This window comes from Echinococcus granulosus (assembly GCF_000524195.1).
Source record: "Echinococcus granulosus chromosome Unknown EG_S00044, whole genome shotgun sequence".
Classification (NCBI taxonomy): domain Eukaryota; kingdom Metazoa; phylum Platyhelminthes; class Cestoda; order Cyclophyllidea; family Taeniidae; genus Echinococcus; species Echinococcus granulosus.
This window is the reverse complement of record NW_020170424.1, coordinates 425,457-440,775: the sequence shown is the minus strand read 5'-3', so window position 1 is coordinate 440,775 and position 15,319 is coordinate 425,457. Positions and strand designations below refer to the sequence as shown.

The 15,319-nt window shown below is 42.3% G+C and overlaps 2 protein-coding genes across 2 annotated transcripts in view; one reads left to right on the top strand and one right to left on the bottom strand. All coding sequences in view use genetic code 11, as the record gives it.

Annotated features, from left to right (window-relative positions):
* Positions 1-205: 205 nt before the first annotated feature.
* Positions 206-6,217, bottom strand: EGR_05703 (Immunoglobulin-binding protein; the record flags this gene model as incomplete). Its single annotated transcript, XM_024494952.1, has 13 exons — positions 206-313; positions 401-535; positions 992-1,095; positions 1,382-1,834; positions 2,636-2,760; positions 3,274-3,457; positions 3,544-3,757; positions 4,504-4,643; positions 4,748-4,991; positions 5,071-5,331; positions 5,403-5,562; positions 5,735-5,964; positions 6,116-6,217. The coding sequence occupies 13 exons, from the start codon at positions 6,215-6,217 to the stop codon at positions 206-208; spliced, it is 2,460 nt and encodes an 819-aa protein (XP_024350648.1).
* Positions 6,218-8,876: 2,659 nt separating this feature from the next.
* The window catches only part of EGR_05702 (Signal recognition particle protein), a gene marked incomplete at both ends in the record, with an annotated part of 35,951 nt that continues 29,508 nt past the window's right edge, over positions 8,877-15,319 (top strand). Inside the window, 5 exons of the mRNA XM_024494951.1 lie at positions 8,877-9,497; positions 9,548-9,692; positions 9,966-10,117; positions 11,526-11,699; positions 13,493-13,928. Coding sequence (XP_024350647.1) covers positions 8,877-9,497; positions 9,548-9,692; positions 9,966-10,117; positions 11,526-11,699; positions 13,493-13,928 — 1,528 coding nt within the window. The remainder of the gene's footprint in view (positions 9,498-9,547; positions 9,693-9,965; positions 10,118-11,525; positions 11,700-13,492; positions 13,929-15,319) is intronic.

The window sequence follows — 15,319 nt, the reverse complement described above, 5'->3', positions numbered from 1 at the left end:
CCTAGTTCGCCCTTTTCAAGCCCAAAATCTTACCCTACCATCCTTAGCCTGAAAAAAGGCTCAAATTTCGAGAAAATTGTTTTTTAAGTGGGATTGTTGAAACAAAATACTGAGAAGAGTCAGTTGTTTCACACCCCACACACACACACATGTGGAAATTAAACCAGAGGGGTCAAACAGATCTTCTGGTGAGGCCTCAGGGTCATCAGCACTCCAACCAATCATCTTTGCCTTTGTCAATGATATCCAACTTGTAGGGGCTGTGGTAGATGCCCATGGAGAACTTGGGTGCTCTGCGTCGAGTTAGTGTCACCTGGAGGGAGGAAAGGAAAACGTGTCTGGTTATAAACTATTTTAAAAGAGTGGAAGGCATTTGGTGATGCCGAAGGCGAAAACCTACGTCGTCTACACGATAATCAGCCGGACCAGGCATAGGCTTCAGGGGGATCGGTAAAGTGGCGCCCATGGAGAACTTGGGTGCAGATGGTTTGGTGATCTCGGGGTTGCCGATAGTGTAGTCCGCTGGGCCGGGGTTCTGGTGCACGAAAAGGGGAAAGAGTCAGTTTCTTTCTAACAGTTTAAGGGACCACAACCCTTCCCATGAAGCTTGAATTAATACCTCGCCTGAATAAATTCTACTACCTAAGTTTATAACTACCGTCTCACTATATTCAAGTTAATTTATTGAAGTCGAGTTCTGAAGCCTCTTGCCGTGGACTCATCAATCTCTGGCGTTTGTGCATCCGGCTTAGTGGCGTGGTCTTCTGGCTGTCTGTAGTTGCCTCATCCTCCACTACTTCAACAATGTCTTCTCTTCCACGCCGTCCAGAGTTATTACGAGATCAGGGAGGATGCTGGGACATTGCTGACATTTTAAACCTTCTTGTTTTTATTTTCTTGGTAAAAAAAGGGAAGATTTTTTGGTCCTAATCACCAAATTTGTTTCACATTTGATAGTTAAAAGTAGAAGAAAACATTAACAAAAAATCACCTTTGGTGTAGAAAGACCATCATTTCGGCCGGTCAGAGTGTACTGAGGTGCTGAAATCTTTCCACTAATAATATCTGGTCGAGGCAGTGAGTAGGCGTTCGGAGCTGAATTTTAAAAAAGGAACGGGGAAAAGTAGCAACGAATATTCACCTCTTTTTCCTAGCTGTCAGTGAAGAAGCGGCCGAGAGACTTGATTGGTTTGTCAAATACTGGCTAATGTGGTTACAAGGTGACTCACGAGTTGAGCTGTAAAAGGAACTTCTCGGCCCACAGTGCTATGTTAAAAAGAAGTCTTCTTTCACACGATAAAATTTTTACAACCTTAGAGGCTAGGGCTTATGCGCATCCCCGGAACTAACTTATAAACGAGAAATCGTCAAGTCTGCTTACCGGGCCCGGGGTTTTTGAGAAGATCCGGTGCTGCCAGCCCAAACTGGTACCCCGGGGATCTCGGATGCACCGCATTGTCATTGGGAAGGTATTGAGCTGGTCCAGGTCCAGGCGATGAGGAGTCTGGATCTAATCTCTGTTTCAGGCTGTAAGCTGGACCCTGCATGAGACCATGATTGGTCATCTTGCCGTTTTGAGGATAGGCAGCTGGTCCCGGACTAGCCTCATAATAGAGATTCTTGTATTGATGGCCGAACGAGTAAGCCGGAGCTTTTATATGAATGCTCTCAAAGTCGTGATCCTTTTCGCCCAATAATGGAGGCAGTTTGTAGACAGGACCGGGACTGCCGTACGTCGCATAAATAGGCACCCGCGGCCGGGTATAGGGATAGCCCAACTTCTCCTCACCCATTTTGGGATACTCGCCGAGTGGACTGCGCTCCCTCCGCCGCCCTATCGATTGGCGCGTGCGCAGGCGTGGCAATCAGCTGATTGTACACGTGATGTGAAAAAGCGCGGCTTATCTGATCGTCATGTCTTTCTGCATCCCATTTGCAGTGAGTTTTGTCGAGTAGAGTGTTTTACAGGGGGCTCTATGCAATTTACTTCACTTCTTTATTGCCTTAGAAACTAAGTATATTGCAGTTTGGAAGAAATGGAGTTTGGTGTAAATAGATTCAACGCTGGGGCTAGAGGAGACCTCGACTACATCTATGGTGCTACTATAATCCAAAAGGTAAAGAAACTGTCTTCTCCTCTTGGGTAAAATAATTGTATCGATTTTGCGGTGGCATATCATCATGACCTCCTTTTTCGCCACCCAGCTATCGTAATCAAGGCATATAACAGCGAATTCTAAGATCAAGAAAAACCCTGTAATCAGAAAGGGGATAGGTCCTATTGTGGTCTATAATCTAGGCAAATGGACACCATCCACACGCAATGAGGGGCGGTGACAAAGCTCCCAAAATATCCGCTTCTTGCCCCTTATTTTTTTCGCCCGAGATGGTATGATCAGACACGAAGTAGGGGAGACAATACGAGAGAAAAAGTCGGCGGTCCTAGACCTCTTTTTGCCTTCTAGGCACACAATATCTGATGGAGATGGAATACGTAGCATCCTAGCACTTTTAGGGGAAGAATTTCCGATAACAATGGTAATTATCTGGCGGGGATTTCTGTAGTTATCTAGCACGTGTCATTAGGAGGCTGCACGAATTTATTTGCTTACCCCACGCTTAAATCAAAACAAACAAATTGTCGCTCCTTGATTCGCCCCCAGGTTCATAATAAGGCATTGCCAGGGTGGAAGAAAGTTACTAACAGCGGAGGGAGGAGTCGAGAGGCTATAGTCATGCACAGAACGCCAAAACGGGCAACTAAAAAGGTAAGACGACCGAAGAGTCCACACGGTTAGAGAATAAACAACTCTGATCTACCAATTCTAAGTTGCCAAATCTATTTACTACCGAGAGATTCGAAATTGCTCAAATTACTGTTTTTAAGTGATAAGGTTTCAATTTGGCTCAGTCCAAAAAGATAATTCGTATTAATGATCCAACCTAATGCAAATCCATGTCAGCATTCGAGCAGATGTGCCTTCCAAACCATTATCTATGACTGTGAGGGTTATCCCTCTCAGAGTAATGTCAAATTACAATCTGCAAAAGTCTGAAACGAACCAGGTCATTATTATTACTTGAAAACATTGCAAAGAGAACAAGAATACCATTCTGAAAAATTAGCACGAGGATGAGGCACAAAAATTTAAACCAAATCGAAAGGTTGAGGCGGTGAACCGAGGTCTAAGCAAGAGCCTACCGCAGTTTATAAAATTAAGACCAACAAGGTGGTTAAACTTATTTACAGATGACAGATTTTGTCACATTTACTCAAGCATCCCATCCTCTTCATCGTCATAGCTAAAAGAGAGGCTTCCTCCTGATTTTTTGTTCCTTTTCACCATTTCAGTCTTTTTAACCCCCTCGTTTTCTCCTTTCCTCCCACTTCTGTCTCTCTTTTCCCTCATATCCTTGCTATCTTCCTTGGCTTTTGGTTTGCGAAAGAGCACCCTGCCTACAATGGCAATATGGAAAAGCAGCTTGTAAAGTACCACGTACTGACGAAAGAATAAGTGGCAAGGTTTATTCGAAAAAACGAACCAGACCGTTCTGCTTCAATTTCCTCAGCAGTGGGTTTGTTGTTATTTTCCGCACCTGATTTCTTTGTCTGGGGTTGTTTCTTAACGAGATTTCGTTGAGCAAAGTCGATGGCCTCAGACTCGCTAACACCAATACCAGCTACCACTTGGGGGGCTTCGTCCTCCCTGTCACGCCAATCTTCATCGTCGTCTCCACCACACCGCGGTTGTACCCTCTGTTGGGAGAAACCACACGATATGGGGAAGGGAGGGGAAAGACAAAATGTGTAGTTCATAATAAACTCGAGTAGGTTCTTTGCTTTGGGTAGAAAAATCAACAGAAGGAAGGATCCATAAAATGAACTAGATTGTCTATCCAAACACTTATCTATAATTAAAATTGAAGGAAATTAAACCGCTTCCGGGCAAAACTAAATTCTTCTCATTAGAAAGCTGGAGAATACAGCTCTCTGTTAAGTAAAATGGGATTTTAAGACGAATGCAATATTCGCTTATTTTAAAAAATCAAATTTTGGAAAAAATACACAAGCCTGAATCTATTCCAGACGATAAAAAAATGTGGCGGAGGGAAATAAGCATCCAGAGGTAAGCGCAACCAGAGGTGAACACTCAAAATCTTGGTACAAATACTAATCGCGAATCGCAAGAAGCGGGTGAGAAAACTCTGACTACTTTGCATCAGTAATGGAAACACAGAAGACATTTATTTTAACAGTTAAAACCACAAGATGTATCATCAATTCTGAAAACGATGACTTCAAATATGCCAATTGGAGGAGCAAACAGTGTGACGGTAGAGATGAAAATGCAACCCAGCATAGGCAATTCAAACCATGTATACTTTCCAATACTCATTAAAACAGAGATGTCAAAGCTAGCCAAGACACCCACAAAATCCTGCCGTTAAAATATTCTTGCTACTGATGTAAATCAAGTAAATATATCATCACCCAAAATGTACTTTGCTCTCGATTGTGGCTTCTGGACGCATGCCGGATCGCTCCCGAAAGCGCTTTATGAAAGCCGGCTCCTCCGCATTTATCGCCTCAACACGTCGCTTCTGTAAATAATTGAATAATATGTTTGAAGCGCAGCCAAAACCTCCCCCCCGTCAAACATCCATTCAAACTGGTCCTGGATAAGAGAAAGGCAAAGGACGGGGTTATGGTGTGCGAACCTATTTATTGGTTATCTGAGTCATCAACCACGATTAGCACGGTTCCCAGAACCACGCCGATGCTCATCTTTGAATTCGTCAAATTTGCGCGCTTTCGCCCGCTGTTCTTCCGAGTACGCGTCTTCCAGCGCATCCTCCTTCGCTGCTCTTGTTTCCGCTTCTTGTTTGACCTCTGCAGTTTCCGAAGGATTAATACGTCGCCATGTGCCTCCTTTATTGTTTACTTTGTTGCCTTTAGCCGGTTGTGGCAGTGGCATCAGCCCTTGTTGCACCTACAGAACCGCATGATTACATTGGCCGGTTCGAGATATTATTGTTGCTTAAAAACACAAAATGCACTTGGTCTCATACCTGCAGTTCAACAAAGTGATCAAGAGTCATAGTCGGCAAACTTGGATAGCCGGCACCGAAGACAGCAGCTTGAATCTCTTCCCGAGTGATGAGGAGTGGAGGTTGTCGACTGATTGGGGGAGGGGGAGGGGGAGGGAAAGGCGAAGAGGGCCCCTGCGGCTCTAGAAACCGCAAAAGAATGGCCACCTCCTCACTAATCAATTTCAGCTCTTCAACCGCTGTATAGGCCCAATAGCGAACAATCGCCAAACTTTCTTCCCTCTCAAAATAAATAATACTCGGTTATCAATCCCAAAGGGCAAGATTTTCCTTCAAAGGAGAGACTCGCTTACCAGAACCTCATCGTCCACATGGGAAGTATCAAGGAAGTGGAAGTTTTCCAGACGTTGTTCAAGAGCTTTTTTCGCCTTGTAGGCACGAATTTTTTCTTCACGAACAGCGTTAGGATCCCATCTAACTACGGATGGTTTCGATTTCGAATTAGCACCATCACTGAAGAAGAAAATGGCAGGTACTAAGCACAACTACGAAACCATATTTGGCGCGCGCAAAAACTACTTGACATTTACTTGCCCAGAAAAATCATGCGCTGTTTGACGCTTTGGTAAGTCGGGAATGCCGTAACAGTCGACTAAATCCAGAAACTCGTCATAGTAGGTCTAACAAAATTTGACCAAGACAGAATTTGCATGCCTGAGCAAGTTTCAATGTAGTTAGCCGCTCCTCTCGATCGGTTTTTTGGCCATTAAAAAAAGCCAGGAAGGCGGGAAGAGTAAGGTAACGAATTGATTGAGTGGATAGATCCTCGAGTAACTCATTTTTACTAAATAGCTCGAGTTGATTGATCATCTGAATGGCCTCTTGACATATTGCACAGCTGTCTTGTATTAACTCCTATGCACGTCAGAAGCAACAAGGTTTTACCATGAAACCAACGACTGAAATCAAGAAAACTTATATAAAAGCTAAAAAATGAAATAAGACAGAAAAACAAGCAGCGCGGCACGATCGTAACAGGGGAATCATGGGAATTTATAAAGCATACCCTAAATTTGTCATCTGTTGAAACCGTTCCAGTTTTTTTAATCTTAAGATAGTTCCCAAGTGCGCGTGAGAAGAGGGACGGCAGTGTGCTTTCGGACTGCATATGACCAAAATAAAGGCTAAGGGGCTTTTCACAAACATTGAAAGATCTCTGTCAAGTAAGAACCATATTCTGCAATTTTCATTCAATTGTGTTGTAAAAAACCCACCATATATTCAAAAGGTCATTCAAAATGAACTTGTATTTGCAAATCTTAGGAGAAAATTATTAAGATACTTCGATTTGCTGCCAACAATATTTGAAAGCATATGCTTTGTAAGGTAGGCATACCTCCTTATTGGGAGTTTTATATGTAGGTAGTTTGTTTACTTTATATGGAAATGCAAATAACTTTTTAAGTTACATGCAAAATTAATCCGTTGCATTAGACTACTTTAAATGAAGCAAATTTGAAACATTTATTAAAATCAATGAAAGCAATTTCTACCCACGGGGTTCCTCTTCGTTTAACTGCGTTTTGTTCTTATGTAGCTTCTACGGACTTTTTAAAGATTATGAAGAACGTACTATTAGAGCGGCAGTGCTTAGGGCCAATGGGGTTGCCCAGTAACCAAAACTAAGAGTCGAACAAACAAAACATTTTGTTTACCTGGATTCTTCAAGTGGTAAATAAATCTAAGACTGTATGTAGGCAATGGTATTCGAATAATCTGACTGTTATTATCACCCCGGGTATTCCTGAGAGTGCGAGGACATGGATGAGTGGCAAAGATCCACCGTAAAATATGCGCATCAAGACAGCGTCTCAATTCCCTACATTGATTAGTCCTTTTCTTTAGCTCAGCTCACGGTGTTCAAGATGATTCTTCATCTACTAAGGCCATCTATGCATGGCAAGTGTTGCAAAAACATCCTACGAAAAGGCAGTTTTTCAGCTGCTTACGGGCATATAATCTAGTTTGATTCTAAAATTGTATTAGAAAAGGTTAACTCCAACTTCACAGTGTTTAAAAGTTGATGCTACTTTGCTATAGGTAAATTTCCTATATCGTTCGCTGGTCACCAAAATGGTGGCCTGAGAGGGGGGCCATTTAATTAAGTGCAAAATCTAAAGCCACTTTGTAAATCTGATATTCCTTATCTCTTTCTACTTTCCATATTACTCTTATACCGATTCTTCCCTCGTCAAGTGAAGACGTGGAGGAGGTGTCATTATACTTGTGTGATTATCTCTGTTGAGGCGTAGAAAGTGCCTTCATGGTAGCGTCATTAAAGTTGCCAAAAGAAGACGCGCTTTAATCTATAAGTCAGAAGTCCAACCATATTCATCCACCCATAGTAAGTGGTTTGCTTTATAGCGTTAAGGCTTAATGATCCGACCGTCGTTTTCGATCGGATCTGCTTGCTGTCATTAGCACGTTTGCAGTTTAAGCCTTCTAGAAGGGCTGAAGGGCTAGAGTGTTAATGAGAGCATCATAGAGCAGGGACAAAGGGCTTGCCGGGTTAAATATGCTATTTTATGAAGTTGAACACTGCATCGCTCCACTTCACCTTTTGAGCATTGGTCTCACTACACCTCTTTGTCAAATGTCTGACTAGACTTTAATAGACCCTTGAGTAATCTGGCAGAACAAGGTGAACGTTTGATTGGTATTTTTAGGTTTGAAAACTTATGAAAGGGTGCTGCCAAAATGGCTATCAAAACTTCAAATATCCACAATCTGCATACACATCGCTTTCCAAAGTTTATATAGCCTATAAATTCTCAGAGTTTAAAAAAACGATCCCCTGGGTTTTATGATGAGTTTATGCCTAAAGAAATTTAGGAAGTTTTCATTTGAGTTAATGCCGAGTTGTGACAGAATGTGAAATTAGGAAATTTTCAAAGGCAGACGCCACGTTTCTCTGGGCAGTATCACTTCGACGAATTCGTACCTACGCAGTAGATACCTTTGTTCGCAACCTTAAAATTTGTCAGTCGGCTGAGGAAAATAAGGCAACTTAGTTACCATGGCATGTAAAATTCCCCCGCATTTTAAATTTGTTTAATAAATGAGAGTCATACCAAGTAATTTCCTTTAATTTTATGTGTACTTATAAAGGTGCTTGCGCCTTCTTTTGTTTAATTAATATGTGAAGGCGAATGCATGATGGCTTACAGTAGCTCATAAACTTATTTTCTAGCAATATGAGAAGTATGACTCTGATGTTGCATTGAGAGTCACAAACAGCAGGGTATTTAATATTAAGCATATTCAACAAGATAAGAAGTCTGCACGATGGCACGGAATAATCCAATGTAGTTTTGGGACAAAAAAGGCCATAAGCTAAAAAAGAAACGTATTAGCTTTTAGATTGCATCTCAAGCCATTGATTCCTAAATATTTCTATCTCTTAAACTAAAATTTAAAAGGTCTCTTAATCGCTACTCTAATATGTATATATATTGTTTATATACACGAAATCTTACAAAAGGCTGCCAGCTGGTCACTCGTCCAGGATATACGCACGCGTAGGCCAATTTTCTATTGGTTTTAACTTGGGTCTATTATTTTGAGTGCACCATATGCCTCCATACGCCTCCAAGTTATTAAGAACTCTCGTCCTTTGAAAGGCCTTTGGTCCCAATGTTTTTTTAATACGGAAATCGTTTTTTGTTTTGGTGGTATAGGTGAGAAATAATTTTCCTACCTTCTGATTCGCTATATGTGGAGCCAATCACATACTTGGCTTTCCATATCCCGGCCTTTTTTCCCCGGAGATGGTGTTAGCTGAACTCGGACGTAAGATCACTTCTGCGCTCAGAAGCCTCGGAAATGCCACAATAATCAATGAAGATGTCCTTAACAGCCTTTTGAAAGAAATTTGCACTGCCCTAATCGAGTCTGATGTGAATATCCGGTTGGTCAAACAACTACGTGAAAATGTCAAGTCGATGATCAACTTTGACGAGCTGGCAGCGGGAGTTAATAAGAGAAAACTAATTGAAAGCGCTGTTTTCAATGAACTTGTTAGGATTATTGATCCTCAAGTGAAAGCTTGGCAACCAACTAAGGGGAAGAGCAATGTCATCATGCTGGTTGGATTGCAAGGTAGTGGTAAGACTACCACGGCTACAAAACTCGCATACCATTACCAAAAGAAGGGTTGGAAGACATGTCTTATCTGTGCGGACACTTATCGTGCCGGTGCTTTTGATCAGCTGAAGCAAAATGCCACGAAAGCCCGAATCCCATACTATGGTTCCTATACAGAGGCGGATCCCGCTGTGATTGCCAAAGAGGGTGTAAAGCGATTTAACGAGGAGAAATTTGAGATAATCGTTGTCGACACCAGTGGTAGACACAAGCAGGAAGAGGCGCTTTTCGAGGAAATGCTTCAGGTTCGTCTATTTCTTTCTGGCTTTAATTATTGGATTCTTTATTTTAATAGGTGTCCAATGCCATCAATCCAGACCACGTAATTTATGTCATGGACGCATCAATTGGTCAGGCCTGCGAGGCCCAGGCCAGTGCCTTCAAAGCAATGGTGGATGTTGCCTCTGTCATCGTCACCAAACTTGATGGCCACGCTAAGGGTGAGCTTGAAATTTTAATTTTGTCGCAAAGGTTTCAACACTCGTTTATGCAAATTGGTAGTGAAGTGTGTAAAAGAGGTCGATGAGATCTCACTAGTTTTATTTTGAAGTTGATGTATCTGTCGCCTAATTCCATTACAGCTACCTTCAGCTTCATTGATCTCAACTTCAGGAATACATGATTTGGAACTGCTGATTAGCAAATGAATTCGTCCTGTTACAACCTGGGAAAATGCGTCATATCCCTCATCAAAGTTAATAATGATATTTTAGGCGGTGGTGCCCTCAGTGCAGTGGCTGCCACCCACAGTCCTATAGTCTTCATCGGTACGGGTGAGCACATTGAGGACTTTGAACCCTTCCGTGTGCACCCCTTTGTCAAAAAGCTCCTCGGGCTGGGTGATTTGGAGGACCTCTTTGAAAAGGTTTGTGTGTGCCCTCTCCCCCCTCCTCTATCCTTATTCTCTCTAAAATTTACTAACCGTAGTCGCAAGCTCCGGTGTAAGAAGGTATCGCACATCGCATTGTAAGGTGCCCCATGAATTTACAGTTCAGCCATGTCCTTGAGGTAGTTTTTCTTCATTATCCTCTTTTATGTATTCAGTACCATTAGATCTCATGGTAAGGCCTTATTTGTGTAATCAGCTTTTCTGAATTTGATTGTTCGACCTCACTGCAAATTGGTGTGTTAGTGCATTCAATAGCTTTGACAGCTTTTGATGGTACACAATACGACATCGTCCGTGAATTCTCAAAGTGTTTTGCCATTTAGGCTCGGAAGGGTTGGTTTATCTGCTTATTTCTATGATTCGTATCAGGAAGGGGTTATTTGAGTAATAAGTGTTCAAGGCGGGATTGTTTACATTTCCTTTTTTTAGCCGTATTAGGGTCTTAATGGGTTTATGTTACTACCGACTTTTTAATTAGTTTTCCTTCCATACAACCATCACGTGTAGATGTCGCCTCGAGTTCTTGCCCTATCTCGCAATCCATAAATGCGTGGAGTTCCTTTTTTTTGCTAGTTTATGACAACTGGTTGTATGAAGGCGTCCCAAAGAGATTGCAAGTTGTTTGTGGCCTGAGAAGAATCACATTAGTTTTTGACCATCGGTTAGAATGGTTAGAAAAGAGCTATTGACAAGTAGTCGTAGTAGAGCAATGGAACATCGGGATTGCTGTATAGCTTTAGCTGAGGGCTTGAAAAAGCGTTGAGTTCTGCAGCAGTTATGGTAATTTAAAAATTTGTTCTCAGTGCTATTTCTTCAACTCTTAGATGCTCTACCGTTAACTGGCGTTCAAAGCATTTCGATATGCATATGCTCACAGCAATCGTTTGACTAGGTTGTCCCATATAGCTAACTGTGCTGAACAAGACCAGTGAGCAAAACTGGTCAATTTTTCTCTTTTATAGCAGTGGGCCCTTGGTTTAATTGTCAACTTTATGCATGTTTTAAAATTGGGCACTTAATGGTTTTGTAGCATTCGTTGAAGGCGCTGTAAAGCATTCCCAGTCTGGAAATTCATTTATACCAATGTACAGAAGGATTTAAAGATCTGCGGCATTGCTGACCTGAAGACCAACTTAGTAGCCCAATCGCGGCAGACTGAAAAGGTCTCTATTCGGTTCCAGATAAAAATACTCCAGCATCAGTCCCGCTTAATGCACATGGATCACTATTCTTTTTGATGGCTCCGATTCCACCTCTTTAACTATTCACCGCCAACAACAACACGTAATCAGCATCGTCTGTGAAGGGGTTAGAAACGCCTTGGAAGGAAGAGCTAGAATCAACCCTCATCGTTTATTTTCTTCCTACTCTTCTCTGTTGTCAGGTGAAAGACATGAAGTTTGATGAGAACGAGGAATTGATCAAGAAGCTGAAGCAAGGCGTCTTCACACTGCGCAGCATGTACGAACAATTCCAGAACATTTTAAAGATCGGTCCTCTATCTGCGGTTCTGTCGTCCATTCCTGGACTAGGTCAGGAGCTCTTCACTAATGATCGAGTGAGTTGACTTTTAGTGATCTATAGTACATAACTTATCCCCGGATGTGTAATGTGGCATACTAGTTTGGGTTTGGTATCACTGAGCAGACTGCGAAACTACCTACAGAAATACTGTCCATATCACCAGGCTGGTGGTCGAACCAAAGAAGCATGAAGGGCCTTTTCCTTTTAAACGTCATCTTTAGTGCTCTTATAGACTAATACTTACCTTGAGATCTATTTTAAAGCTAGGAAGCCGCGTCAACTCCTCCTTACAGCAGATTTTCCCTTCTTCAGTGTCTGGATTTGGTATTCAACCGATGAAGTTCGGTTTGTTCTTCACTTGCATCGGATTCATTTACCGATTCCGCCAATGAAGCACCTGGAGTCATCTTTAACGAAAAGAAGGTTTACCAGCACTGAAGAGGTGAGAAGGGTTAAAAGGCTATAGCCGTAGGCAAACGTCCATGCCATCGAGCTGGTGAACAGTCTGAATAAATTGACTCCGGATTCACTAAGCAACAAGGGTGTAGACTTCTCTGCGTTGTTCAGCGGCTCAAGTGCTCTCAGATTGCCAGTCCCCATGACTGCCAGGAATGCAATGATGTGTGCGCCTCCCTTACTTTTGTGAGGACTTCTAAAGTCGTCGCTCTGGGGGAGGGGGTTCATTCGTCATGTCGGCTCCCTTACATCCTGTACTGGTCGGTTTTCGTGGAAACACTCATTTAGAAGCAGAAAACGTATGCTTTATGGGGCAACTTCTTGAAGTTTCTTCCTACTTCATTCCCACCTTCATTTCGTTGTTTATAATTCAGAATCCGTTGACATTCGGGTGCTGCGACTCTGGATATTTCCAATCGTCCACTGCCTTTTGCAGTTGATTTCGGCCCGATCGGTTACGGTGTGGTGGAATTTGAGCTTTAGGTTGGTTGTCGATCATTTGACAGTTTCTTTGGCACTTCTGTTGGGAGTCCCCTCGAATTAAAATAACTGGCGGTGAATGACTTGAACATGGGGTCCGTTGAAGACATAACCCTTGTGTAAAGGCTTAGGAAAAACAGTCGCGTTTGTCTTTAAGGTGAGGCGAAGTTTGATGGAGATGCCAAAGTACCCTACCAGTTCTTTGTGGTTACATGTTTTGTTCATTCTTTTAGCTGGCAGTGAATCGTGACAGCTTGTCATTCATTTGTTGTTTCAAGAACTATTTGGCACAAGATCACGCGTTTGTGGTGTGTAGGCAGTTGTTCCAAGCTGACTTCATGCTTTTTTTTTCTTTCATATGTGAAAAGCCCACCTCGAGTTTGGATTCGGAAATAAATGGTTCTTTAAATTTGTTACAAAGTAAGTAGTGGCGAATTTTCGTTTGATTTGAGTAAAACAAAGTTCCGATCTCGACGGGCAAATTGATTTTGAGGCAAGTCTAACGAGAGGGGAGTGTCCAATCTTTTGAAGCTGAAAGACGTAGTTTTCCGTCAGGTCGATCGGCAAACGGAAAAGCCGATTAATCAAGTAAATGTGCACCAGAAAATCTATCTGATGTCACGTTGATCAAAAGTCGGTCTGACACACCGAGAATTGACCGATTCAGTCGGCAATATTGAAGGAGAGTCTAAACTTTAAAAAATCATTTTTTACCCATAAATGTAAATATGGTGTGGACGTCAGTATTCAAAGCTGATCCTCACATTATTTGGGAGTGACTTCCCACCGTTCCTTAACATTTTTAGGAATATTGTCGTCTCTCTTTCCTCTTGGAACCACTAAAGTCTTTCAAGGGATTTTTTTTTCCACCCCTTCTATTCATCTATGTAGGAGAGCCACCGCCGGCTAAAGCGCCTGATGACCATCATGGACAGCATGAACGATCACGAATTGGACTCTGACGACGGGGCACGACTCTTTAACCGCCAACCCGGTCGCATTCAACGCGTAGCCCGTGGTGCTGGTGTTAGCCAAGGAGAGGTGAAACAGTTGCTAGTGCAGCACACAAAGTTCGCCCAAGTGGTAAAGAAGATGGGCGGCATCAACGGCCTTTTCCAGCAAATGCCTAGTGGAACTGGCGGAGGAAGCGGAAGTGGTGGAGGTGGACAGCCGAGTCTCTCAGACATGGCGGCGGCCGCGCGCTCAGTAAATTCGGGAAAAATGGCAAAACTACAGGCCTCCATGGCCCGTGCGATGGACCCACGGGTGTTGCATCAGATGGGTGGGACGGCAGGCCTGCAGAATGTCCTTCGACAACTCCAGTCCGGTAACTTTGGTGGACTGGGTTCTGGAACACCTTTTGGATAAGAGAATGACTACTTTCAAGTTACTTTGTACTCCACTCCCGTCTCTTCTCTTCCCCTTCCTCCGTTCCTTTTCATGGTATACTAGTCATGCTGTGATGGTGTGAGACAGTATTAATATGACTTGTGATTACGTTGGGATTCTGCTGTAATTCGTTTCATTTATGCGATGGATGAATTATTAACAAGTGAATAGTGAGGCAGACGGGGGGGTGGTTGGGTAGAAGAGTCAACGAAATCAATGTTTGAAGAGGCAGGAGAGGAGTAAGCTGAGTAGACAAGGAGAGTGCGGCCGGTAAATGGTGTGGTCTTGCACAGAGGGTGCTGGCATTGACAAAGAGTGAGTGTATTGGTTCTAAAAAAGATCAACCCAAAGCCCCTCCTTGCGTTGGTAATACATGTGCATACTTAATTTGATGAATTATTTCGACTTCAGGCAAGACTCGGAACTCCGCAGTAGCAATCGCAAAAACCATCAACTTATTTAACAATATGCAAGAGCTTTTCTGGCTTATGTTGCACACAAAATTAAGTGCGGTGTGACAGCGAATTTAATGATCCAGGTTATTTCTATCTGCTCAGATAGAAACAGCTTATCTTCACCTAAATCTCTGTCCATTGCAATCGTAAAAAAATCAAGCTTATTATTTAACTTGTAATTTTCCCGCCACCATTTTTATTTAAATATAATCTGCAATTATTTTTCCACTTATGTTTCTCCTCGCGCTTTTAATTGATGTTCCGCAAGAAGAGCTTGATTTAATCTAGCCAATCATTATGCAACTGCTGTGGAAGCAGTTATATATCAGAGGTGTTGCGCAATGAGCGTAGGATTTATTGTAAGTGGCAGGTCTAGTCCTCGGCTTGCGTACGCTTTTCAATTGAAGCTTCCTGTCACACTGACTGTTACTTTATCCTGTTTTGTGTTTCAAAATAACAATTTAAGGTAAATCCTAACCGTAACTGTTATATCCTCACTCGCATTCATCTAAATTCTTGTTGATGCCCAAAGTCACCGAGTACATTGAAGTTGCTCTGTGATGCTATTTTTTATTTTCCCCTTTAAAAACTATGTTATGTGGTCAGCCTCTTTTGTCATTGGAAGACTTTGTAGGTTTCTCTTTTGGGACAAGTCGCTATCCTACTATTTTTCTCTGTCAAAAGTGGACTTTAAATTGAGCTTCATTCCTGACCTAATTTTTGCCATGCTATTTTTTTGGACGATTGCTCAGTAGTTTCTACGGATCGTAAGATGAGGTCTGTCAAGATTTTCGAGCATTTTAGCACATGAATAGATTTGCTTAAAAGATTGATCCTAAATTTAAAAAATTATGGGCTGTATTTTCGTTGCCTT